General features: G+C 53.8%; 2 protein-coding genes across 2 annotated transcripts; one reads left to right on the top strand and one right to left on the bottom strand.

Annotated features, from left to right (window-relative positions):
- Positions 1 to 1,513: 1,513 nt before the first annotated feature.
- AIRIM (AFG2 interacting ribosome maturation factor) lies at positions 1,514 to 3,110 on the bottom strand. The gene is made up of 4 exons (XM_074850631.1): positions 2,851 to 3,110; positions 2,578 to 2,757; positions 2,383 to 2,501; positions 1,514 to 1,981 (listed from the first exon to the last, which is right to left on the bottom strand). Exons 1-4 carry the CDS (start codon positions 3,108 to 3,110, stop codon positions 1,914 to 1,916), a joined length of 627 nt encoding a protein of 208 aa, XP_074706732.1. The 3' UTR covers positions 1,514 to 1,913.
- Positions 3,111 to 3,477: 367 nt separating this feature from the next.
- CDCA8 (cell division cycle associated 8) lies at positions 3,478 to 9,289 on the top strand. The gene is made up of 10 exons (XM_074850630.1): positions 3,478 to 3,559; positions 3,654 to 3,782; positions 4,039 to 4,079; positions 4,604 to 4,676; positions 5,072 to 5,211; positions 5,513 to 5,592; positions 5,917 to 6,015; positions 6,208 to 6,334; positions 6,784 to 6,870; positions 7,214 to 9,289. Exons 1-10 carry the CDS (start codon positions 3,478 to 3,480, stop codon positions 7,256 to 7,258), a joined length of 903 nt encoding a protein of 300 aa, XP_074706731.1. The 3' UTR covers positions 7,259 to 9,289.
- Positions 9,290 to 24,802: the final 15,513 nt, after the last annotated feature.

The raw sequence follows: 24,802 nt of genomic DNA, 5'->3' as shown, positions 1-24,802 counted from the left end.
TTGCTCTTTGCGACACCACAGCTTTCAGCCTGTTTGATTTCAGCCCAGCGGCCTCTGCAGATGCCAGCACTTGACTGCCGGACAGCCAGGAGGGCGTCTACATCGATCTTCTGCGCCCTGTGTCATCCCACAGCACACGCTCACCCGTTCCTTAAAACCAGAAGTCAGTGACAGCCCTGGGGAGGATGCACGGCTGGGACACCAGCAGCAGGCAACAGCTGGTGAAGTTTACCTGCGCTGCTTCACTGACTGGAACCTAAACACGGGACGTGACTCTCTGGAGCTGGGAGGAGTTGGCGGCTGGAATCAAAGCTCTGGAAAAGAACTAGATGAAATCGCTCACTCCGCTGCAGACAGGAAAATAAATGCCTTATGCTGAACTGATGCTGTGATGCAAGCCACAGCATCAGCGCACGCTGACAAGGCGAGCGGGTGACAGGTCACGGTGACACAGAGCTGTCAAGGAGGCTGGGAAGCGCTCTGCACGCAGCCGTGTCTGCGCCAAGGCTGAACAAACTGCCTCCCGGGCTGATCTGCCAAACCCGATCTTCACTGCATCATCTGCTTCATCTTAAGCTGAAGGAAGCAGCAGCAGGAGGCCGCCCTGTCTCGCTGCGCTGGGAAGGAGGTGGCCAAGCGCACGGCTCGAGCAGTCGCACTGTGACTCAGAGCAGAGTCACGTCGCAGCCTCGCCCGGGTCTGCCGGGGCCGCGCGGAGCAGAGGACGCCTGTGCAGCCACCGGCCCCTTGCAGCCGGCCACGGGCAGGAGCGGCCACGCCGGGCGCCCGAAGCGATGCAGAGGAGCACCGCCCCGCCAGCCGAGCCCCCCGCAGCCCCTGCCCCGTGCGCTGGGAGCAGAACCCGCCTCGCTCCCCCGGGTTTAACGCTCTTCGATCATCAGCCGGGACGCCCGGAGGCCAGACCAGCACCAAGAGGGTGACGTTATTTTTCTCTGCAATCAGAACTGCACACAAAGTGCCGTCCCGTGCCGGGGAGCGCCGGCAGCCCCAGCCCTGCTCAGCCAGCGGCCGCCAGGGCCCCCCGGCCGCTCTCCGCAGGCCGAGCAGTGCCCTCAGGTGGCCAAAGGGCCTCCCCAGCTCGGAGCCCCACTTCACTGCAGAAACGGGGCGCACAAGCACATCTACAGCCCGTCCGAGCACAATTCTTTGTTTGGCGTTCTCGGAGAAGCTGCAGCTTCTTACCAAGGATGGCATTTAGAGACAGGCACCCCACCACTTTCCAGGAACGTTACAGAGGATCGGTGTCATGGCCAACAGAAGATGTCCCTACAACTGTCGGCTGCTGCCGCAGAGTGTGAAGTTTTAAGACAGATTTAAACACACCCCAGCGGATCCCAGAGGAGCACGCTCTAACGCACTTGAAAACGACCTGTACCACAACTCAGCTGTCCATGCACCTCTGTAACTACATTTTCAAGTCAATTTGCTCCTTCCCTTCAATGTACAGGTGGGGTGAAAGCAAATGCGCTGCTCAGAGGCACGAGGTGCAAACTGCTTTTAAGCCCTGGTTTGACATCTTTTATTTATTTGTAAGGATGGCACCTAAAACACCTTTCTTACACAGTATCAGCCTGCCAGACTTTGTCACACTCGTTTACTTGCAGCACACCTCAAGTTAGTAAGTCCCAACGTTTTTTTCAGTACACAGAGTACCCATGGCAGGGAACCCTCCTATCTTCACAGCTGGTTCAGCCCAGCCTCTTCTTCAGACACCAAGTCCATTTCCACTTGAAACAGTCCAAGTATTTTCTGCTGAGGCCAAGTACCCAACTCACTCAGCCTCCAAAAAGCACCCATAAAGCTTCCTCAACTCATCATCCTCTTTGGGGCCATCTCAGAACATACCAGACTCCCGTAGAAGCTGGTCAACGTCCAGTCCCTCCCGTTCTTCGTCAGGAGCCTGGGGAGCAGCACAGCTCTCGCTGGTTGTCCACAAACAGAGAGATCTTAAGAAGCGTATCTGAGTTGAAAGGAAAAAAAAAAACAACTCATTAGCTTAATGCTTTTTATCTGTATTTTGTACCCACAAAAATTTAACTTGTTTCTAAAAGCAGTAAAGAAAAACATAAGTAAAACTAACTTAGTAGACCAAGTGAAAGGGATCACTAAGTCCCTCGTTACCCTGCGAGGCAGGATGTCTCTTCCAGCTGTGCCCAGGGTGTGATGGCAAATATTTACGACTGAAGTCGTTCACGAGATCTCAGAGCAGGTCACAGGGATCGACTGCGAACTGAGCGAGGTCACCTGCTGCTACTGAGACCGACGCAGCCAGCAACACCGGGCCTGTGTGCTGCCTCCAGCGCCAAGACATCCGCACGGGGCTCACCAAGAGGCCCTCTGGGCCTGCGTAAGCGGGACTACCTTGAACAACATCTTCCTTGTAACGCTCCAAAATCCTCTCCCAAGACTGTGGGAGGGCTTCCATGTCTGCCAGGCTGTCACAGCTGATGCGGAGAAGGAGCAGTTTGCTCTCCAGGTACCTTCAAGGCCGATAAGGACAACAAAGAGAAAAAGGCACCCGCCAGCGCTTCCCGAGAGCCCCGCCGCAGAGGATACAGGTGCCGGTAGTAGCGCTCCACATCCTGCAGCCCCTCCAGCGCGTCAGCCAGCGAGGGGCAGCGCGGCCCACGCCGCAGGGCCGCCGCCAGGCCCAGCTCCGCCGCCCGCTCCTCGTACAGCCGCAGCACGGCGGCCACGCCGGCCCCCACTGCGTCCCGCACGGCCCGCAGCTCCGCCCTGCGCGGCAGAACGGGGGGCGCTCAGCTGCGGCCCCGCGCCCCGTGCCCAGCCCGGGCCCCCCCACCGCCGCTGCCGCCGCCGCCACCTCACCGCCGGCTGCCGAGCTGCTCCAGCAGCGCCTCGGCCGCGCCGCGCTGCTTCCGCCACAGCCGCGCCCGCAGATCGCTGAAAGCGCCCAGCGACGACCCGCCCCACGCCAGCCGCTGCGCCGCCCGCATCTGCGCCGCCAGCCCGGCCAGCGAGCCCAGCAGCGGCGCCCAGCCGGCCAGTGCCGCCCGCCAGGCCGCGTCCTGCCGCGCCGCCGCCGCCGCCCACTGCCGCAGCGCCGCGGCCACCGCCGCCGCCGCCATGGCGACCCGCCCACCCGGAAGCGCTCTCCCGCACAACTACGTCATCACTCCGCGCCGAGCGCTGATTGGCTGCACTGGACCCCGACCGGCCGCGCCGCGCTGAGCGCTGATTGGCCGCGCCGCGCTGAGCGCTGATTGGCCGCGCCGCGCTGAGCGCTGATTGGCCGCGCCGCGATGAGCGCTGATTGGCCGCGCCGCGATGAGCGCTGATTGGCCGCGCCGCGATGAGCGCTGATTGGCCGGCGGGCAGCGGCGGTTGGGTTTGAACGCGCGGCGGCGGCGGCACTCCCGGCCGTGATCTCGGTTCCCGATCCCCAGTTCCCGATCCCCGGTCCCCAGTTCCCGGTCCCCGCCCTGCCCCACCGCCATGCCTCCCGCGCGGAAGAAGGCTGGCGCGAGTGCGCGCGGCAGGAAGCTGGCAGCCTTCCTGAAGGACTTCGACCGCGAGGGTAGGCCGCGGGCGGCGGGCGGCGGGGGAGTGGCGGGGAGCAGGGCCCGGGTCCGGGCCCGGAGCCGTGGCTGACGCCGTGTGCGTCCCCGCAGTGCGGACCCGGGTCGAGCAGCTGCGGGCGAACGAGCAGCGGCTGGTGAAGGAGGCAGAGAACCTGTACAACATCGAGATCCTGCGGCTGCCGGTGGCGTTCCGCGAGATGAACTGGCTCGACTACCTCGGTACGAACGGGGCCGGGACCGGGCTGGCGGGGGCACGCGTTCCTCGGTAATACAGGCGCGGCCGGGAGCTGCTCTGCCTGCACCCCCCAGGCGGGCGGCCCGCGCCGCGCTCTTTGTCTGGGGCTGCTCCCTCGCTGCCCGGAAACCGGTTTGTGCTGGTTTTTGCACCCTAGTGGTGACGTATTAAAATGTCCGTGTATAGCGCGTAGGCTGTCTCACACACCTAGTGACGTCTTCAAAAATTTTTTCTTTTTAGCTAAAGGAGGAAGCAAAAAGGTGTTGCAAGAGGCAGCAACGGTAGGTATCCAGCATCAATATGAAGCTTTTCTGCTGACGTTGTGCGCTGCTGTAGGAAACGCAGGTTTCTGGGGTCTGCAGGAGTGTTGCGATACCAGAGGGTGCAGAAACACTTTCATAAATGCTGCTTTAAGGCTTAACTGTAAGAGAGGCCTGTTGTATCCAAAGAGGATTTGCGTGTTCATACTGCTCCTTGTCCATCTTCCCTTACCTGCTCGATTTCCCTCCCAGACCCCCGAGAGCATGTGTGCTTTTCAGTAAATTAAATCATTTCTACGCTGGCTGAGCAGCAGGGCACAGGTGAGGCACGTCCTGCAGCTGCCAAACAAGGCGTGTTAGGCCTGAATGGCCTGCAGACCTCACACGTGGTCACTCCCAGAATAACGTGAAAGGTCCCAGTTTGAGCACAACAGAAAACATGGAGGTATTCTTGCTATAAAATAGGAATTTGCTGTACAACTTGGATTTCTCAGAACTACATGCTACTGATAATCCTGATGGTGCTGTGACTGTTTCAATTTTAGGCAGACTTGGAAATAACAGAAATAAACAAGTTAACAGCAGAAGTTATCCAGACTCCTTTCAAAATCAAGAAAGGTCAGTTTGTTTTAAGTGTTGTGATGAGTAGTGAGATGAGAGTGTGTCATGGTTTACATATTGTGAATAATAATCCAGTTCTTATTTACATCCTTCAGTATATTTAAAGACAGAAAAATAATCCTACTTTTATCACTACTATCTGCAGTAGCTTCTTAATTTTATTAAACTACTACTTGGTTTTAGTTAAAATAAACCTACTTAATTTTATTAAATTTATTAAAACCTACTTAATTTTATTAAAATACTCAACCATTTGGATAACATTGGAACTGGACTTCTGAAGCAAATTGTTGCCAAAAATGCTTGTGGTGGTTTACCGTCTGCCTCTGCTGCTAACTAATAATGTAAAGTTATTATTTATTTTCAACTTAGATAACACTTTCTCTTTCTAGTGGAAAAATCTAAACAGGATATTGAAGCTATTGAAGAAGAAGCAGAGCACCCTTTGCTTCCTCTAGCAAAGAAAGCAAAGCATGATAGCCAATGTCTTCCAGAGCTGGAAGCTGAAAACATTAATCCAAAACCTGGAAAGGTAAACAGTTACTCTTTGTGGTGACTTTATTCCCAAGATATAAATGCTTACTGAGATGATGCCTACAATTATATAGCTGCCCAGGATACTTTGAGGGGGACGTCAGAACAGGTACCGCTTCCTGAAACTTCTAGCCATAGGAGAAGGTCACAGAAGCTTGTACAGTGTTTGCTTCTGGGCTCTTGGGCTGTAAAAAGGAGCCTGTTGAGACAAACATTTTGTCTGGAATCGTCTGTTCGTTGTGGGCTCAGCTGTCGCACAAGAGCGAAGTAACCGATCCGGTGAATAACATGTGTTTCAGGTGAAGGCATCCACTAAAAAAGCGCCAGTGTCCAGGAGCAGGAGGGCTCCTTCGGCAAGAGTGAAGCGCATGAGTAAAAGGTAACGGGGTGTCTTTCACCGGGCTTCAAAAGTGGAGAATTAGGTGTCTAGTACTAACGTAACTCCTAAATGGAATGGAGTGTGGTTTAGTAGGCTGGCTGATATAGTTGTGCCATGCTATAGGAAGAAATCAGTGATCTGACAGCGAGTGAAAGAAGGGCAGATTCCTCTCCTGCGATCCCCAGCTTTGGGGCTTGCCTTTGGTTAGCGAGAGCCTCTGGTTTTCTGTGGTGATAACCTCATTCAAGTCTTTGATAAGGTAGTGCTTGTAAGTTTATTAAAAATATTCTTATGAGCAGATGTTCATTTATTTCCCTCTAGCAGATCAAGCAAAAACAACTTTATCACCCCAGCTACGGGTAGAATTGTTGATCTCTGTGCGCGAGGAGGTACCTCCATGGTCACACCCAGATTTGATTCCAGGTTTGTATCCTGTTAAATTTCTCTGTTAATCTCTTACGCAGGGGAGTGCCTTGCTGTTTGCTTTATGTGTGTATCTGTCGTCTGTTTGCAGCATGATCCTTAGCAGCCCTTTGAGCCTGGAATGAAAGACTTTTAGTCAAAGTGCTTCGAGCAATGGCGGTGACATTACTCACCTAGAACTTTTCATTTCAGCATTTTCAAGACTCCGGGTTTGCGCACTCCCGCAGTAAACGAGCGTGTTTACACCATCTCTGCTAATGGCAGCCCCCTCGCTGACGGCAACGATATCTTCATTACAGTCCCTGTTGGAGGAGGGGAGGTGAGAAACTTCAGCGTGTGAAATCTCTGCTGAAGGGAGAACTTGTACCTTCTCGGGGGCCTGAGCAGGTTCAGATCACCCACTCTTGTCTCTTTAGTTGTGCCACTGCAGTTTATCAGGGCATTGATCTGGTTTAAAAGAACCTTGAAAGGTTTTTAGTCAGAAGTGGGAGCGATTCAAGCTGGTGAAAGCAGAATGTAGAATGAGGTTTTGCTGTGAGTGTCAGTAACATTTCAAGTAGCTTCTGCTGGCAGTAGTGTGTTAATGCACCGCAAGGAAGGTATGAGGTCAGCTTCTGGTTAAGCTGCATGTGGTTCTCTGCCTGTATGTGGTCTCCTAGTATGCTTAGATTTTATTTACTTTATTTTTTCATTTATTTTTTGCTGCTTCCAGCTACTACAGCTGACCAAACAGAAAACCTAAGATTTGGTTTGTTTGTTTTTTCACAGAGCATTCGTTTAACAACAAGTGATTTGACCAAGAAAAATCTTCTTCATCTAAATCCGGAGACCCAAGGAATTATGAAGAAGCTATCAGTAAGTCAGTCGTGACCTGAAGTTGTAAGGCAGTGTTGTTGCTCTGTCATTAGTCACGGGACTGTTGAGCTGTAATAGAAACTAATTTTTTGCCCCCCCCCTTGTCTTGTATTTTGGCTCATGTTGGTGATCAAGAAGCAGCATGAGCTGAGAAGGGAAGGGGAGGGAGTAGCCTTACATCACACTAATACAGACTGCAGATAAACTGTGCAGGTCTTGCGAAAGAACTGTTGTCAACGCTCTGATAAACTGAATCAAAACCGAGAGTGTCGTCTGCTTCAGGCAGGAGCTGTAAGTGGTTGTGGGATACAATAGTGTCCGATTAATTTCTCTTTCTTTCTAGGTTCGTCTCGCACAAGCTTGCAGCGGTGCAAAAACCTACAGATGAAACTCGGTGAACGCTGACATCCCTCTGTAAATACAGAATGTTACGTTTAGGACTGCTGCCTTTAGTTCTCGTTCTAATTTGTGTCTTCCTTCCATTAATTTACAGAATGGAAGTTAAGAACTGAATTTTCTACCTGCAATACGTAATGAGATTAGAATAGATTGCATTTTTTAATTCAGGAAAAGAATACTTTTATTTCCTATTTCCTCTAAGGTTGAGCCCAAGGTACAGCTGCCTTGGGCGGGCAGAAAGGCTGTTCTGGTCTCTTGCAGAAGATGTGAGCGGTGGACACGAGTGACTGGGGTTTGTGTCTGTCTGGGCAGAGAAAGCGACAGATGAGATCTGCCGCGCTTTCTGCCAGGCACATCCTTTCTCTGCAAATGTGCCTAAAAGGTGCTGGCTGTCTCAGTCTCACACCTGAGATACCTAAAGGCACATTCCTGGTGCCTGGGACTGGGTGGGAAGCTGCTTGTCGTTCATGATGCTGCCATGGATAGCAATCCTTTCTTCTTAGAGCAGCCCTTGGATTTGTAACTGGCTTTGAGGTTTTTATAGTGAACTTACGCATTTTATTGTTTTTAAAGAAATAAAAGATCACAGGTGCTTTAATTTACCAGAATCAATCAGCTAGACCACTCCTTAACCGGATTACTGAGAGTAACCTGAGAGCCCCTGGGGTATCTCTACGGTGAGAGAACTTTGCTTTTCCTTCACAGTCTTTAGGAGCAGCTGTACTCTGGGAACGGAGTATAGACAGGGAAGAAGAAAGCTTGGACTAGTCAAAACATGGTTTGCCCTTCTCATCTAAATTGAGTTGATTCAGGGCATTTCTGTGACAAAGAGCCATATCCAATAAATTTGGTTTGAACAGCACAAAATAACTTCCTCAGTCATTAATGGGTTTCTCCCCATTGCTTATAGAAAATACAGAGAAATTCTGCTCCACTTCAAATTCATGATAATTCAACTTTAAAGGTAGCCTCTTGGGAAAGGGTTTTACTGTGTGTATATTTGAAATGGAAGCAGGAACACACACATCTGGCTTAACACTTCCTTGCAAAACAAAGCAAGGAAGAAATCCTGTATTTGCTTTCCTACAACCACCATCTTATTTTTCGACAGCCTGGAAAAGCAGAGCTCTCTGAAGCACTAGCTCTCCGTGGGAAGATTGCATGAAATCTTAAAATGTAAAAGACTCACCTCACTCAAAACCCAGGGCTTCATTTTTATTGTGAATCTGTAGCTGGTACAGATGGGAGACAACACGTCTCTTGTCTGTTGAACTAAGATGTGGAATCCCTTAAAAGTGTGGTTAGCTTCGATTCCTGAAGCGTTATTCTGTATAAATCGTACAGTCAAATATGTCAAGGGGCTTCTGCAACAGGCACCCTGATAATCCTTCCTCTGCTTCAGCAGGGAAGCTAACGTAAAAGCATTTTAATTGGCGTGTTGAGAGCGTTTGGAGTAAAGAACTTTGCTTCTCTAACTTTGTCTGAGATTTTTTCCCTAAAAATAAGCCTGTTTCTTTGTTAGCTGGCACACTGTCCTTTCCAAAGATACCTTTCTGTGCTTGATTTAAGCCTCTTTGAAGGGGCTATAAACAAGGATGTTGAGACTTCGTGAGTTTTTCTAGGTTTGGAAAAGTTCTGCTTTTGGCAAAAGCCAAGCCTACAGCATGGTTAAGAAGGAAGACTGGGAAGAGCTGCTGTCAGAGGTAACTTAACGCTTTGGTGTGAATCTTTGATGCAGCGTGTGGCGTGGGAGGAAGTTTGTAGAACAGCATTCATACGTGAATTCCCTTTAAAAGGCAAGTGTGTGACTGTAATGCAAACCTCGGGTACATACCATGTGTTTGGAGATTGGTATTTAGGAGGTTTTGGCAGCTTCTGAGTCCCAACTGCAGGTGGCAATATTGTAAACTACTAAGCTACAAGTGCACTTCCTTGGCTGTTGTTGAATTCTGTTACCATATTAAAAAAACCCTCCACAATTAGTTAAGCTGTAAATAAAACTGTAACATACTTGCTTGGATACAGATGTGCAAGTCTCGATTCTGCTTTAAACATGTCTTTACCGGGGGGGGAAAAAAAAACCTAGAATGCTTAGCTGGCCTAGGGAATTCTAGGCTCTAGTTCCAGTGCTGAAGGCCCTGCGCTCCTCATGCCATCGGCCGCTCCCCCTCCTGTGTCAGCTGAGCTGTGGTGCTGGTTCTGATGAGGTCCAGGCGGTCCTGCTGTGCCAGGACTGGGCAGTGGTTCTGTTCCTCGGGATTAATGAGTCGGGAGCGGTGAGGAGCTGCAGATGAGACCTGACCGCTCCCGCGGGCGGGAAAGCCTCGAGTCCCCGCAGGCCGGCCTGGGTTTCTGACTCGAGTGATGTGCCCTACGGTTCTGGATCTTCTGGAGGATGAAAGGCCGGGTTTGTGCTGTTATTGGGGTTAACACATTATTTATACCTACAGAAAAAGCTTGCAAAATGACATTTAGCAGCTGGAAGATTGGAAGAAGCGGAATCTGTAGAACTTGGAGGGGCTGTGACTGCGTTGGGGTTTGTGCCTCCTGGGCTCTGGGGGCAGCAGGGCTGGAGGGGGCTGTGCAGAGGCCACGCTGGTAACGCTCGAGCTTCCTTTTCCAGTCCTCAGAGTGAGTTAATTGTATCTGACATGAATTAAAGCTCTCTGGCAGCTAATAGCGAAACAGATTCATCACCTCAATCTATTTTGCATGCTGCCCACACCGTGTGCTGCTGTAGAACATGGGTAAGCAGTATTTCATTTTTCTGCAGTTTTATTGCTCATGTAAATTGTTGGCATCACTTCTGGCCCTGTTGCACACTCCGTGGCGTTTTGTTTAACAAAGCTAGAACCTCCCTCTTCAGTTCAAGGATTACGGGGGCAGCACAGGGAAGCTGGCTGACTTTTGTGGGTTTGGGGGAGGTTTTTTTGTACGTTATTTGTACGCTCGCCTGCCTGTCCTCTGCACTGCTCTTTGAGTGACGGGAAATAAAAAGCAACGCAGGAAAACAGCAACGCTGTCAGGTTGGAAGAGGCTGTGTCCCTCGCTGGCCAGAGCAGTTCCGCCTGCAGAAGCCTGACGTTGGCTTGTGCCACCTGAGCCGCTGCGAGGGGTGAGAGGCCACGGGCACGGCTCCAGGGACAGCCTGAACGGAGCCAGACCTGAGAGAAAGCCGAAGGGCCACAGGTGCCTTCCCAGAACGCTGCTGGTCCGTATGTTCTTCCCAAGGACCGACCCGCGTGACCTCCCAGGGCCTGTGCTCCGCGTTAAGAGGTGAGGCTCTGCGGAGGAGTGAAGGGCCCCGCCTTTTGCGGCTGATTCCATGAGAAAAAGTGTTTTTCCTGGTTGGAATTTCAGTCGTGATGAATACTGCCCAGGGCTGAGAGCTGTGGCTTTCCTGTAGGAAGGGTGGTTTGGGGAGTAACGGCCATGGCCTGCTGAGAGATTGCTGGGCACTGACTTTAGGATCAAACTCCTGACCCGGACCCGAGCTCTTCCGGAATAAGTTTCCCTCGGGACAGAGCAAGCTGCAGGAGAGCTGCTGGTGGCCCAACCCCAGCAGGGACCGAGCGAGCAGCAGCGTGCGCCTGTGTTTCACCACGGCTTTTACAGTCCTGTTTAAGGGAAAAAGCCTTCCTGCCTTCCCCGGCTGGCGCAGGGCTCAGCCGCCCTCGGCCGGTCCCCGCTCGCGCAGGGCAGGAGCAGGAGGACACTGCGCCGGGAGGACGCTCACGAGTGTCGCTGCTGGTGCTGCGGCTCCGCTCTGGGTGCGGGAACGCCAGAGTTCAGCCCAAATTCCTAATGAAAATGTGAAACTATTAATCTAGAGAAATAATGAGTGGAATAGGTACCCGGTGAGGTACCTTCCCCAGGAAGTGCTGACATTGAACTCCCACAAAGGGACTGTGTTAGATAATGATCCTAATAGGTGGCTCTTCGGGCGATTTGATAGATGTGCACTATCAAGCATTGTCAGAAATAGCTCCCAACACAAAGCAAGCGTTTATCATCACGGACACCTTGCAGGTGGTCACTGATTCGGTGACATTGTGAGAAATAAATAGATAACAATTCCCTGCTTGCTGATAGAAGGGATGATAGTTTAAAACAAATTAGAGGTGTCTCTAGGCAATTTTTTCATGCAGGTCTTTTTGATTTGAAGGTGCAGGACAGCACATGCAACTCCTCCAGCTGACCTGCATAATTCCACCAGAAATCCATTTTCTGGGTCAGCTGAAGGCATAAGAAGGGGAACTATTCCTTAGCATCACTGAAAGAGGCATGGAGGAGTTCTGGAGTCATTTCTCTTCCCTAAAGTGATTGGGAGAGCTGAAAATTCAAAGGTGAAATGTGTATCTGGAAACCCCTGCCGTTTGGTGAGTGTAGCTGAACAGGCTGCATCTCCAAATATGATGTTCAGTTGTAGTGCCTGCACCTAGCAGTAAAGATACTCTGCACGCCAAAAATTCATCCGTTTGTGGAACTCGTGAGCCATTTTGAAAACAGTTAAGTCTCAGAGGTTGGGGAAATAACAAGAAAAAGGTATTTTCAAAAAAGACATTATTTGCTCAAGCAATAGCACAACTTGTCCTGGTCACAGTGTGCACGAACTGACTTTGCGACACGAGTTCCCCATTGCAGTCGATGGCAGAGGGAGGGCTGGGGCCAGGGAGAAGTTCAGGCTCCCAGTGTCAAGTCTGATGCACGACGCTGTTCCCTTCGGTGAGGACTCTGCTTTCGGTGGGGACGGGCGCTCTCCCCACTCCCACCCCAGGGGGTGTTCCCACGCCCCCCCATTGCAGCAGGGACATTCCACTGGCTCTGCTCTAAGTTGAATCTTCCTTCTGACAGCCCACAGCTGAGCAATGTGCGGTTTTTAATGAGGCAAAAAGATAATCTGCATCGGGAGATGAGCCCACGGATCCAGAGTCTGCTGCCAGCTGCGTTCCCGCCTGCTCCACGACTGGCAAGACGTGGCCGGCTGGTTCCTCGCCGTGCTCTGTGCCTGCTTCCACGGGAGGGGACCCCCAGTCAGCGACGCTGACAGCTCTGGGCAGACTGGAACGCAGCGATGAGGAGGCCCGGCCGGGGGTGTTCTTGGCACGGTGTCTGACTCCCGTTGCACACAGGTTAGTGGTCTCCACACTGAAGAACTGCGGGTCCACCTGTGAAAGGACAAGTAACGGCCGGAGCAGGGGTGAGCACAGGGGTTCAGCTCTGTGGCTGCCTCCTGTGGCTCATCAAACCTCTCCCTCTGTGACTGCTGATGGCGTGACGCTCCGGGAGCAGAGTCACAAGGGCCCAGCCTGCCAGCGCTGCTCAAGCTTCTTTAACTTTGCGTTTTTTCCCTTCCTTTCCTTGCGGGCTTTTTTTTTTTTGGTGGGTTGTTTTTTTTTTGGTTGTTTTTTTGCTAACTGACAAAGATTTAAGATTTAATTAACCTGACTGACATCATTTAGCAGTCGGGCACTCAATTAGGTATAATGCATTAATTAGAAGACGCGAGTGGTGGTGGGTTTCGCAGGCTGGCGTCGCCGCCGCGGAGCCGTGCTGCGCGGTGTGTACCGACGTCCACGCTGCGCCGGGCAGCCGGACTCTGCCCGTCTCCATCTGCCGTAACACCACGGTCCCTCTGGGACCTTGCAGCTGGTGAGAAAGCCGGGTGTGCCGAGCGTCCCCCGGCAAGGCGAGCCCTTTCCTGAGCTGTGCGTCGGGCGCTTCCTTCCCTGGGAGCTGCCCACCACGCAGGCTGGGTCCGGCTTTCACAGCCTCACGACTGAAAGCTTGAGCCTGTCAGGAGACCAAAACAAGTATATCCAATTTATTCATAGATGGTAGCTTTCTTAAAGGCAGGATTTCTTTCACAGCTGCGCTGCAAATCAGACCCATGTTGTCCTGTGAATCTCATTTCCAGCAAGATAATATGAAAACTGCTGTGGCTGGACCTCGCTGTGGAATTGCAGGGTGCCACTGCTCGGCTGTCACATCAGAGCTGGGGAAAGCGTAAATGTCCTCTTAAAATACAGCGGTGGGAAACGGAGCTTACAGGGTGCGGATTTCAGAGCAATTTCATCCTCAGCTCTGATGAGAGTGGGGAAGAAATTCTCTATTTATCTCAGAAAATTAGTGCCCATAAGCCACAGAGCTTTACTCTCCTCTTGCTCGGAAGCATTATTACACTGAAACATGGAATTAGACAGAATTGCTAATTTTAACATTGCACACGGAGACTGAAATCCCAGGCACCCTCCCTGTCTCTCCAGGGAAAGATTTATTGCCTGCTACAATGTAATTAATCTAATTTCCTCTAATAAGGGCAAGACAGTTAACAGGGAAGTCATGTCCTCAAATTTAGTTGCTGCCCCTAAGCCTGGCCCTGCGGAGGAGTGAAGGGAAGGGAGCAAATCCCTCTGCCCTGTGCCCAGCACCTGCTCCCGTGGGAGGATGCCCTTGGCCTTGGGTCCAGGGGTCCCGGCGATGGACCCAGCCCTGGATGTGCTCAAGTCACACCGGTGCCGTTACACTCCTGCACGTCTGCAGAAAAGGGTACCCGGGCGATCAGGAGGGTGCGAGGTGCTTAAGGCATGAAAGCACAGAGGCTCTGCCCCCAGCACCTCCGGAGCAGCCGTCACCGGTGCTGAAGTGCTCCCTGAGAGAGCACCTTGAACTGCAGCCACGATTATTTTCATTAAGAGAAAATATGCTCTTGCAGTCTGATGCTCTCACGGTGTCTGTTGTCTTCTGCTGGTGTCGTGCAGCCCCGCAGCAACTGGCTGAGAGCGGCTTCCAAGGGAAAAATCAATAGTTAGTAGTTATGGGTCAATCTTCTTTATAAAGTACAAACCGTGCTGATTTTGCACAGTTCAGGGCTACACTGAGCGGGGAAACCAACATGTTTCATACACAATTTGAAATTAATTCATTGGCTGTGAGGTAGCAACTGGAAATGTTACTGAGATCTCTGCTGCTGTTGTGACCCCATCCCTGGGTGAGCTCAGGAGCCCCGAGCGATGCTGGGACCCATCTACAGCCCCAAATCGAGGGGCTAGGGCGGGGGAAGTCACTGTCGGTCCTTAGTGTCGAAGCACAAAGCCAAGTGAAAGGGACAATTTATCCTTGTCCTGCATCACTCATTAAAATAGCCCTGGGAGGGGTGAGCACTAATTGCAGCCTGACCCTGTTTGCAGGTTCCAGGCAGCATCTAGAGCCGAGGCAGGCGGGGAGCTCCTGGGGGGCCCCGGCAGCAGGGAGAGTCGCTGGGTTTAGGATCCAGCCCACCCCTAAGCACTGCCCGGCGCGGGGGGGGACGGGCAGGCAAGCGCTGGTGGAAGGGCGAGCTGTGCGCTCGCTGTTACGGCAAAAAAATTCGACTTGGGAGATTGTGTCTGTGGTTCCCGTTAGGAAACGTCTGCCGTGCTCTTTCCAAACCTTCCCGTCTGCAAAGGGCCTCAGTTCACCTTCGTGAAGAACACTAATTGCAGAGTAATTTGGCGTGATGAGCATCTGCAGATGACACCTTCTGTGAGCAGCAAGCGGGGTTTTGCCGTGGCGGCGGCGCGCGTTAGCGATGGAGGCGTATCGCCCGGGTCAGCCGTCCTCCGTGTGCGCGTGAGGGGGGAGAGCCGGTTTGGGTGACCCTGTTTGTGCCTCTCCCTGCTGTCGGGTGGCTTTGGCTCATCCACGCAAACAGCAAAGGCTCGATCCGGATCACTGGCTGGGTTCATGTTCCCCAGTTCTGGGACTCTGAGCAGCTGTGCGATTTCCAGCAAGGGCTGTACGTGGGAATGGTGGTTTTCTCTGGAGGAGTGAGGTGAGCGAAGCTCAGCACCTGGAGCTGGACAGACCCTGAGCTCCTGCTCCCAGCACCCCTCGCTGCCTGGCAGGCGCTGGAGCTCGGTGTACCCCTCCTCGAGCAGCAGTTCACGCACAGGGAACAGTCAGACTTTAAATCCTTGCTAAAGAAGTGATGGGCTGAGTTCACACCTCACAGCAGGTGTGGCAGCTCTGGCCGTTCCCCTGTTCAGCTGCAGCAGTGGAAATCCCTCTGCCGAGTCAGCCCCGAGCCCCCCCGCAGCGAGGCCCCTTCCTTGACCCACTTGTGTCTTTCCCTAAGGAAAAGCTGCTGCCCAGTGGCCGAGAGTCCAGAGCCCAAGGGAGAGGGTCCTGCTCCCCGCTCGGTGCCAGGCCAGCGTTGTCCCTCGAGCCTGTGTCCCTGCATCTGGTGCTGTTGGATGTTCCCATGTGTTGTCTCGCTATTTCCTGAAAAAAAAGTTGTGAATTTTCTTCCCACTTATCCCCAAAATGGCCTGAGAGTCCAGAGGCAGGGTGGAGGGGGACGGTGAGTAACGGCAGCTTGCGGATGGACCTCCCGCCCCGCCGCCGTGCAGCAGAGCTGGGGGTGCCGTGGGAGAGGGGCACGAGGAGGGCTCTGCCTCCGAGGAAGGCTGATGTCCCAGAGGAGTGACCCTGGGAAGCTGGATCCTGATGGCATTTGGTTGATGGCATCTGAGGAGTTGTTCTCCCTCCGCATGAGTCAGCCCGCCTCTGCTGCCTGCAAGCGGAGGTGCAAGAAGTTGGACGGTGATCGATGCCAGATGGAAAGTGCAATTGAAAACCCCTTCTGTCTGGAGCGTGCGGCCCGGGGGGGAGCTTGGCCAGGGCAGCGCTGAGCGCTCGGCTCCTGCACGCTCACAAACGCTCCCGCTTTCCCTTTCTGTTGCTCAGTTATTGCGCACAAAGATGATGGGAGATGCAGCTCCCCAGGAACCTGCCGGACAAAGAAACCACTTGCCAGGAGCTGCCAGCTCCGACAGAAGTTTGCAGGTAAAAGAAGGGATGCTGTTATCCCGCCAGGCAGAAAGAGGCAGAGAGCTGAAACGCAGGAGCTTTGCCCTTTGCAGCAAACGGTGCAGAGCTGCCGGGGGCATCCGAAGGGACCGGGGCAGCACCGAGGCCTCTGCGTGTCGCAGCAGAGCTCGACAGAACATAAACCTCCAGGTCAGCACGGCTCAGCCCTCTGAGGCAGCGCAGGCAGCGGAGGGGAAGTCGAGTGGTGCTGAGCATAAATGACGAGGTCTGCAGTGCTCACACGTGAGCACCACATTAATTTAAGCATGAGTGCCCAATTAGTTCATACATGAATGCCCAGCTAGTCCAGAGAGAAGCACCCAAGCAGCTCCCATGCGAGTGCCCCCTTAGCAGATGCCCGAGCCCTGGCCCTGGTGGATTTATGGGCAGGTGGCCCGGGGAGGAGGAGACACGGGCTGGGGATGATCCCTCCGAGCCCGAGGAAAGCTGCCGCGGGGCGGGTTTGAGTGGGGTCCCAGGACGGGGCCGCTGCTGCCGCTCGCCTCTGTGGAAGTGGGGAGCATCCGGGGTGCTGCCCGCGGGCGTCCCTGGGAAGGGCCCGTCCCAGGCCTGTGCCAGCACAAGATGGAACGGTGACAAAGCTCCACCTGCTCACTATAAATAAAAGCCCTTGCAAGAGTGAACTAATTTCCCTTTCCCTTTGGGACAGTGCCGACCAATAGTAATCCCATTATTTTTGGCAAATAACCCCTCTGGTGGTTTTTTGCTTGTTTGAAGAACCAGGCACCTTGCTGTGAATGAATTAGGGGTTCATTTTCTCATCAAATATCCAGCTCACCTAGAAATGAGGAGACCAAATGGCAAAGAGAGGAGGTAGGAAACTTTGGAGACAAAGTTTGATGCTAATAGCCTGAGTTAATTGCTGATTGTTTGGAGTGGGATCGTTGGAGCCTGTGGCTCGCTCCACATAATAACGTCTCCCTCCGCAGACACCTTACCCATCTGGCACTTGCCATCTGTTCCCCACAACACTCCTGGCCTTATCTCAGGTATGCACAAAGCGTTTTCAGAGGCCGGGTGCTCACAGTGGTCCCTCACACCCTGAGCAGAGCATCTCCGCAGACACGTCCTGCACGTGTCATCCCCTACAATTAATTATGTCGAAACACCCTGAGCACGTCCGCCTGGTCCAGAGGGGATGCACCGGGACGGGGACTGGGCTGTGCCGGTGCTGCCAGGTGAGGGTGGCACCAGTGGGACCCAGCAGCTCCAAAAATGTGCCCCACAGCCAAGGGCTGGGCCCCCCGGTGTGGTGCTGTGCGGGCAGGGGCTGGGCAGCACCGTGCAGGCAGGGCCGTGACCAGGATGGGCCGAGGACTCAGCTGATGCAGGCGGGGGCTGGCGGCTGCAGGGAAGGGCTCTGCTAAGCTTTCCTTCCCTACCTGCTGCCAGCGACCCTGCATTACCTTCTCACTCCTTTTCTGCCTAAACCCTGATGCTGCAGTCAGACCACGTCTGCTCTTTGTATCTATTATTGCCCTTAAAAACAACAATTTGCTTTTGATTAGAAGTAGAAATACTATTTTAAGTACAGTGCCACTGTGTTGCTTTTCCTGCTTCCCGAGATCTCCCCACACCGAAAATATTCTTATCCTGTTTGGAGGCTGAAATTATTTGCTACACTCATAATTGCCTTTTGGCTCCCAAGATCACTGATGATTTTTTCTCTGCGGGTATCCAATGGCAGCGCTCTTCTGGCCACATGTGCGGTACCAGTGGCGTGGCGGGGTATTTCCTTTCCTGGTGGAGTGGGTCTAATCGATTCCAGGCTAATTCCTGCCTGCGAGAGGCAGGAGGAGAACGCTCCCAGTCTGGTGTAAGGGGGGAGTGGGGGGGACCCTGCTCCTCATCCCACCTCCCCTGCTCCGGGTGGGAGCCCCCGCACCACCGTGCCCTAAGCAAGAGGGAACCGTCACCGTCCCAGCGATGCTTTTAATCAGCCCGTACAGTTAAAGGGAACCGGTCACGTTAAAGGGGAATCATAAAGCAGCTTTGGAAACCAGAGGGCCGTGCAGAATTGCTCAGCTGTGTTTGTTCAGAGCCCAGCCATTTTACGGTGCCATAAACCTCCCAGCACGTGGGCTGAGGAGTGTAAATCCTGCGCTTACTCTTCTACGTGCCAGCTAATGGCAGGGGCACGGCGCGGAGTGAGACGGGCTGACACGGGGACCGGAGCGCGTGTCCTTGGTCTCGCACAGCCAGCCCGACGAGATTTATTTTTTTGCCGAGTAGACAACTCCGCACTCCTGGGACACGACAGATGTTGCAGCTTCACCGTCTCCACAACACTCATTGTAATGCAACTTGCTGAGCTTCTCAGGCTTCAGTGATTTTCCTCTTTGCCACCAATCTCCAGATCACGTCGCTTCCTCTTCTTGCTCTCGACTCTGGCCCAAAGTGTGCATCCTGGCCCTCATCGCCCTGAGCTTTAGGCCTCTGCTGACAGAGAGGTTTTGTGCAAAATGGGGATTTGCTGGGGTAGTTGTTCTAGAGGAGCTGCTGCTGCAGCAGGCTCTGCCCGCAGGTTCTCCCCGCTGGGGCCTGGGGTCCCTGCCTGAGCCGAGGGCACGGAGAGGCACCACTGCTCCCCTGCTCAGGGCTGGCTCCATCTCTCCTGGTTCGCTCTCGCCAGGGCTCGGGGATGGGCGGATGGGCCAGCACAGCCCCCGCACATGCCTCATCTCGCCGTGCCCAGGGGGGCCCACGCTCACAGCCCAGCCAGCGCGGGAAGGGATCCTGGGCAGGAAAAGGGCTCCTGTCACCTCCCCGAGGTTTCCAGAGCGAGTCCTGCTCGTGTGCGGGACAGGGCAGCATCCTCCACCCGCCGCACTCTGAGCGGGGCTGTTCCATCCCGTCCCAGGCCCGAAGAGTAGCCACAGCTCTGTGGGGTTGGGACCGGAGCTGCCCGTGGGGACCCAGGTGACAAATGGCCAGTAAAGTACTTGGGGGGAGCATGCAGAGACAATAATGGAGTTGTAATGAATTAAGTGCAGTTAAAATTGATGCAGGGCCACTGTAACGAATGTGCATGTGTTGTGAGGATTAGGACACGGGTGTGATGAATATTGTCTATCGGCTGTGATAAAAAGCCTATCACCCCAATACATATTTTCAAAAACTAATTTAAGGCTGAAAGAGATTAGTAAAAATGAGGAAAGGAAATTGTCTGGGATATATTTAGAGTCCCTTGCTAGGTAAGATGAATTCCAGAAGTCAAAATACCGCCTGTGGGGTGAAAAGGATAGATGCGGATATTGTGGTAGCTTGTGATAAGAAGACAGGGCTGAGGCAATTCCTCTGCCAGAGGAGAGCGGCCGGGGAAGGAGAGCCCTTGGCCGGGGAGCTGGGTGCCGGGAGCTGGGTGCCAGGAGCTGATCCTGCAGTTCAGGGACCATCCCAGAGCCGTCAGCCCTCGCTGGGGGAGCGGAGCACGGAGCTTCCACCATCCCCGCACATCTCTGCCCCCAGCCCGGGGTCCGGCCAGTCCCTTCCTACCTCGGTTCGTTTCCTGAGGCTGTGACCGTTTTGCAGCTCTGCGGTGCGGACAGGAGCTGCTGCCAGCGCTGCAAAGGGTCCGGGGGCTCCCCCGAGGGGAAGAGTTTCTGCAGAACAAGGTCTAAAAACGTCCTTTGCCTGGAGCTGCCAAGGAAAAACCCCCCAGCATGGCTGGGGACGGGTGGGCTCTGGCTCTCCACTCCGCCTTTCGGTCTCGTTCCTGAGGAGGGCACGTGCACACGTAGCGCAGCCCGAGCCGCGGTGCCAGCTCGGGTCTGAGGAGATGGAGCAGCGCGAGCCTGCGACCCGCCGTGCTCCGGACATCTGTAAATCTGAGTTTTGATCTTGACTGTTCCCTCAGTCTTTCATTTAATCTCCCTGTGCTGTTCACAATGACAAGATCATTAGAAACCCAGTTCCTGTTGCAGAGCTCTTCCTCCCGAGCAGTGTGTAACCACGCGGACGATGCCTGCAAGACAAGAGGCTTAATTGTGTTCTGCCAGCATCCAGGGGGATGTCAGCGAGTCAAATTTAAAGCCAGGCTGGATGGGGTTGGGAAATGCACCTCCATTACTCATCCAGCCTGAATGAGGTTTCGGTTTTATTATCTCCCGAAATAGCCGGTGCCTGGGAGGTGCTGATTGAAGCCATTTGAAAACATGACAACATCCTCAGGACAATAGGTGTCTAATCTAATGAAGCCAGAATGCATTAGCTAAGAGCTGCGTAAAGCAAAGAAAATGCAATTAAAGCATTCCTGAGGACAGATGTCGACCTACGTAGGGGACACCGATATGAAGACATCGGCAGAAGTCTAATGAAAATAAATGATCTGTTTGAAACATTCCTCAAATCAATAATGGAGTCCAAGCCACCGCCGCTCCCCCAGCCCTCGGTAGCTGTCACCTCACTCCTTTGTCACCTGCATTTCAGCACTTCCCGGCGGAGGCTGGGATGGGTCTGGGACGGGTTGATCTCCTGGGAGGACGGTGGCTCTGGGTGAGGGCAGGGACGAGGACAGGCACATGCCCCTGGTTCCCAACACGGGGAGCAGCTTTGTTGAAGGTCTGTTTGATCTGGTCAGAGGGCAGGCGTTGGGGCAGGGGGCTGGCGGGGGGCTGACACGGGGCTCAGCTGCTCCAGCACCCACCAGGGCTCAGGCTCGGTGGGTCCCGCTGGTGAATTTAAAGCTGGGGTGGGTGTCTCGGTGGGTCCCACCAGCCATGAACCCACGCGTGGTTACCCGGGCAGGGGCTGATCACACGCCTGCCTGCCCAGCACCGTGGTCACGGCAAGAGTTTTGTCTTTGCAGCCAAAAACAGTCCAGGAGGGTGTCAGCTCCTCATTACTCCCCGGTGATGGCAGGGCTGCATGTACGAACGAGGGAGCCACTGTGATTAGCGCCCGTGCTAATCAGCATCGCTGACAGTGGGGCTTTTCCCGGATAAACACCCTTCCTGAGGCTGGGAGACTGAAATCTGTCTTGCAGTCTGTTGACAAGACAGGATCCCTTCCGTCCTTGCATAATTTTGTAAGTTTGTGTCTCTAAATAACCACTTAAAATACCTCAGGCTGCTGAATTTTAATTAGCTTTTTTCTTCCTCAAAGGCTAAATCAGAGAAACACACAGAATCCTTCAGTGCAGTTAGACATTGATGCATAGGAGCCAAATTTCAGATATTTCATCATTAATAACCGTGGCTCCTTGCTGCGTCTTGTATTTTGGGTTCTCAGACTCTCTCTGACAGATTTCCTTTTATTACCAGCTCCTCGCTGACACGGGAAGTCTGATGGAATTTTGATCTGAGCCCGTACATCTCGCTGTCTTTTTTCATCTCTTGATGCTGGTTTAAAAGGCAGCAGAGCCACGGCAGCCCTACACCAGGGTACACTCGGGCGTCAGGCCCCTTCCCTCCCTGCCCGCAGCTCTGCCGTGGGGCAGCCGCGTCTGGCCGAGCCTCCGCACTCACCTGCCGTCAGGGCCGAGTAAATGAGGGCTGTGACCTGGGAAACGCATCCTCCCGTCACAGCGGGACCAGGGCAAACACCTGAGCAGTTCAAAGCTCCAGGCCAATATGCTGCTTATAAAATAAAACATCCCATTTCGCTTCACCCAAGGGAGCTGCAGACCTGCGGCTTGCTGCGGGGGGTTTTAATCAGTTTACTCGGGGAGCCCGTCCTGGGCAGGGGACGATGCTCCGGTGGGACGCGGGTGGAAGACCTGGGCAGAGTCTCCCCGCTGGCGGCAGCCACTGTCACTTCCGTGGGTGTTGGGGTGAGGGGGAGTGGAGGAAACGCTCCTCTTCCTCGATTGCTCAAAGCGGGTGGTGTTCCGCTTGCTCTCTCTCTGTTGGAGCTACAGTCAGGATCTGGGTTTTCTGTTGCACAGCTGACGCATGTTTGGATAGAGATACCTTCCTCTCTCTTTTTAGACTCTTACTCGTGTTATAAATAGTAATTAAAACCACCCACTTCTGTAAATTGCTGGCAAAAGTAACTTGCATCAAATCACAAATCTTTGGCAAGAGTTTAAATTGACAATGACAAGTTTATTTCTAGAAGAAAGTTTTATTTTTGGAAGTTTGATTCATTATGCCACATCACATTTCGATGCAGTGTGATGTGATACCTGACACATTGCATTTCCCCGCAAGTTAAAGCAGAGATTTATATTTTGCTCTGCTTTGTGCCGTGAGACAGCGCGCCGGCTTCTGAGAGCTACCTCGCTCTTATTAGGCAAGACAATACTCTGTTAACAATAATTCTAACAGACTCAGGGAAACTCTTATCCTTTCGTGGGCAAATGTTACAGTCATAACAGAGCTTCCTTATAAAATAATTTAAGTGGAAACCGGAACCTGCCCCAGCTGCGAGCACTGTAGACCCTACGATGCACTTAATCACGATTAGGAAATTAAAGATGTTGCAGAGCTGACTGCAAATGCCTTTCTGCCCACTCAGCACAACCAGCTGCCCCACGAACACTTTGGCTGCTGGTGCTGTTGATGGAAAGGGCTCGGGCACATCTGTGGGACGACCAAGGCGGCGCCTCTGCCACGCCTGCTCAGCTCCTGCCCGGACACCCGAGCACACCGGCGCTCCCGGAACCACCGCCAGCCCCCAGCACGCTGCAGACTGGGTGGGGTGTCGGCTAAACTGGTGTTTGGGGCGACGGGTTTCATCTTCAGCCGAGGATTTGGCAGCATCTTTACTAACGCAAGAGACTTGCAAGGAAACGCGTGAGCCCGACGCGCAGACGCTGGCTGGGCTCGAGGCCGCTGTGCAGGAGCATCCCCCTCGCAGCAGGAGTGTGACAGACCCCCTGGCTCACACACGCACGTACAGACAGCGAGAGGATAAAATAGCTCCTTCGGGAGTTCTGGTGATGAAATGGTGCAGCGGGAACGGCTCTGCTGCTGTTCCTCACATGAACCGCTGTAATGAATTCTGCTTCTCCTGCAAAGCTGCATTATATCTTCACTTAATTTAACTTTGCCCAGAAACAGCCATGGTGAAGGCAGTCTGGGTCCCTGAGCCTGTTTTTCCCCGGAGACGCACAGCTTTACCAATTTACATACCACTTACCCTGGGAGCTTGTATTTACGGTCACAAACCGCTATTTATCTAGCACACCGATTGCCATCACCCCAGCGCGCCTAAATCTCACAAAAAGCATTTTCATTGCCCTATTAATCTCTTTGTCTCCTGGTGTTTAATAGAATTCACTTAAAAATATTTAACAGCATAAACCCCCCACAGCTGAGCGCCATCCCCAAGGCTGCCTGGGGAGATTGCCCCGCTGCCCCCGTGCTCGACCCCCGGGAACACGTGGCTCTGCCGCGCTCTCGTCCCTGGCCCTGCAGCCACAGGGGCTTTAGGAGCGAGCGGGGGCTACCAGAGCTGCTCGGCCCAGAGCTGCGGGCAGGCAGCACCCAGGCAGCACCAGCGGGGATGTGCTGAGTACCAGCCTCCCTTCGGGGTCCATCTGTCCGTCAGACATGGGGACTGCACTGGGGCTGGGGCTGGCGCCAGGAGCAGGCCAGCAGCGTTTGGTTTCCAAGCTGCGTCAGGGCAGGAGCCCTGGGGTCAGCCTGAGCGCTGAAATTCTTGTGTTTCGCCCAGAGCAGGACCCTGAGCTGGGCAGGGAGAGGCACCGCCCATGCCTTGGCATAGCCCAAAGCGAGCTGCGGGAGGGAATGGCCTGTGTGCTGCTGCCCCGGGGCATCACGGCACTCGTGACATGGTGGCACATGGCCACGCGCAGGAAACAAATTAAGCCGAGCTGCCCAAACCTTGCAGTGCGTTTTATTTATTGCTAATAAACACAGTCTGCAGCAGGACCCGTGCTGCTGTGCCCCAGCATGTGAACGCGCCTGTCTCTGCCCCAACTCCTCCTGGCTTCGTGCTTTTCTCTTAACAAGGAAAAGACCCGTTCCAGGTCTGTGGTTCCCCGGGGTGTCCCTGCTGCCTCTGCCCACCCTGCGCAGCCCTGACAAGGCCAGTTCTCCCGCCACAGGCGTGACAAGGGTGCAGGGGGACACATGGCACAGGAGTCCCTTGCTCTGCGCTGCTGCGTCCACTGCCCCACGCTGCCCCATCACTCCTGAGCACTCTATTAAGCATCCAACTAACTGTTCCCCTGGGCCAGGGTCAGCGAGAACAGGCTTCGTTAAAGAGAAGGGACTTGCAAGAAAAGCCTGAACTGTCCCATTTCAAGTTCTTATCCAAATGTGCAAGGTTTCCCCAAAGTGCCTCTTTGTAACAGATGATCGAGGGCTCCAGTGGGGATAGGATGCTGCTGCTTTATTTCAGCTCCATTATGGAATTTAAATACTGTGCGAATTAATGGGGATGTTTATGGCTGTACATAAAGCAGCGAGCTGCGCTCCCATCGCGCCATGCGGAGCGGGACCAGCTCTCCACACGCTGCAGGCGCTGGGGGGTTCGTCGCAGCACCCAGTGGAGGTGCCTGACCTGTGACACCCCTGCTCAGGGGTGCCCCTGCTGCTGCCCCCCCCCAAAATCTCGCTGCTGCCCTCGGTAGCACGGGCAGGACGATGGCCCCGAGCCACGGCCGCAGGAGCCAGCGCTGCTCCGCTCTCGCAGCGGAGATGGCTCTCACCACGCTGCTCATCAGTGCTAAATGTTTGTGGGTAAATATTTCATC

This window comes from Strix aluco, chromosome 26 (assembly GCF_031877795.1).
Source record: "Strix aluco isolate bStrAlu1 chromosome 26, bStrAlu1.hap1, whole genome shotgun sequence".
In the NCBI taxonomy this organism is placed as follows: Eukaryota; Metazoa; Chordata; class Aves; order Strigiformes; family Strigidae; genus Strix; species Strix aluco.
Note: the sequence above shows the minus strand (reverse complement) of the source record. Positions and strands in the feature narration are given on the sequence as shown.

Excerpts from the sequence above, each read along its gene's own strand:
- AIRIM (XM_074850631.1), bottom strand. The coding sequence starts at position 3,110 with ATGGCGGCGGCGGCGGTGGCCGCGGCGCTGCGGCAGTGGGCGGCGGCG. Across the intron at positions 2,758-2,850 it reads GAGCAGCTCGGCAGCCGGCG|GGCGGAGCTGCGGGCCGTGC; the intron begins GTGAGGTGGCGG and ends TCTGCCGCGCAG. Across the intron at positions 2,502-2,577 it reads GAGCGCTACTACCGGCACCT|GTACCTGGAGAGCAAACTGC; the intron begins GTATCCTCTGCG and ends TCGGCCTTGAAG.
- CDCA8 (XM_074850630.1), top strand. The coding sequence starts at position 3,478 with ATGCCTCCCGCGCGGAAGAAGGCTGGCGCGAGTGCGCGCGGCAGGAAG. Across the intron at positions 4,677-5,071 it reads TCCTTTCAAAATCAAGAAAG|TGGAAAAATCTAAACAGGAT; the intron begins GTCAGTTTGTTT and ends TTCTCTTTCTAG. Across the intron at positions 5,212-5,512 it reads TTAATCCAAAACCTGGAAAG|GTGAAGGCATCCACTAAAAA; the intron begins GTAAACAGTTAC and ends CATGTGTTTCAG.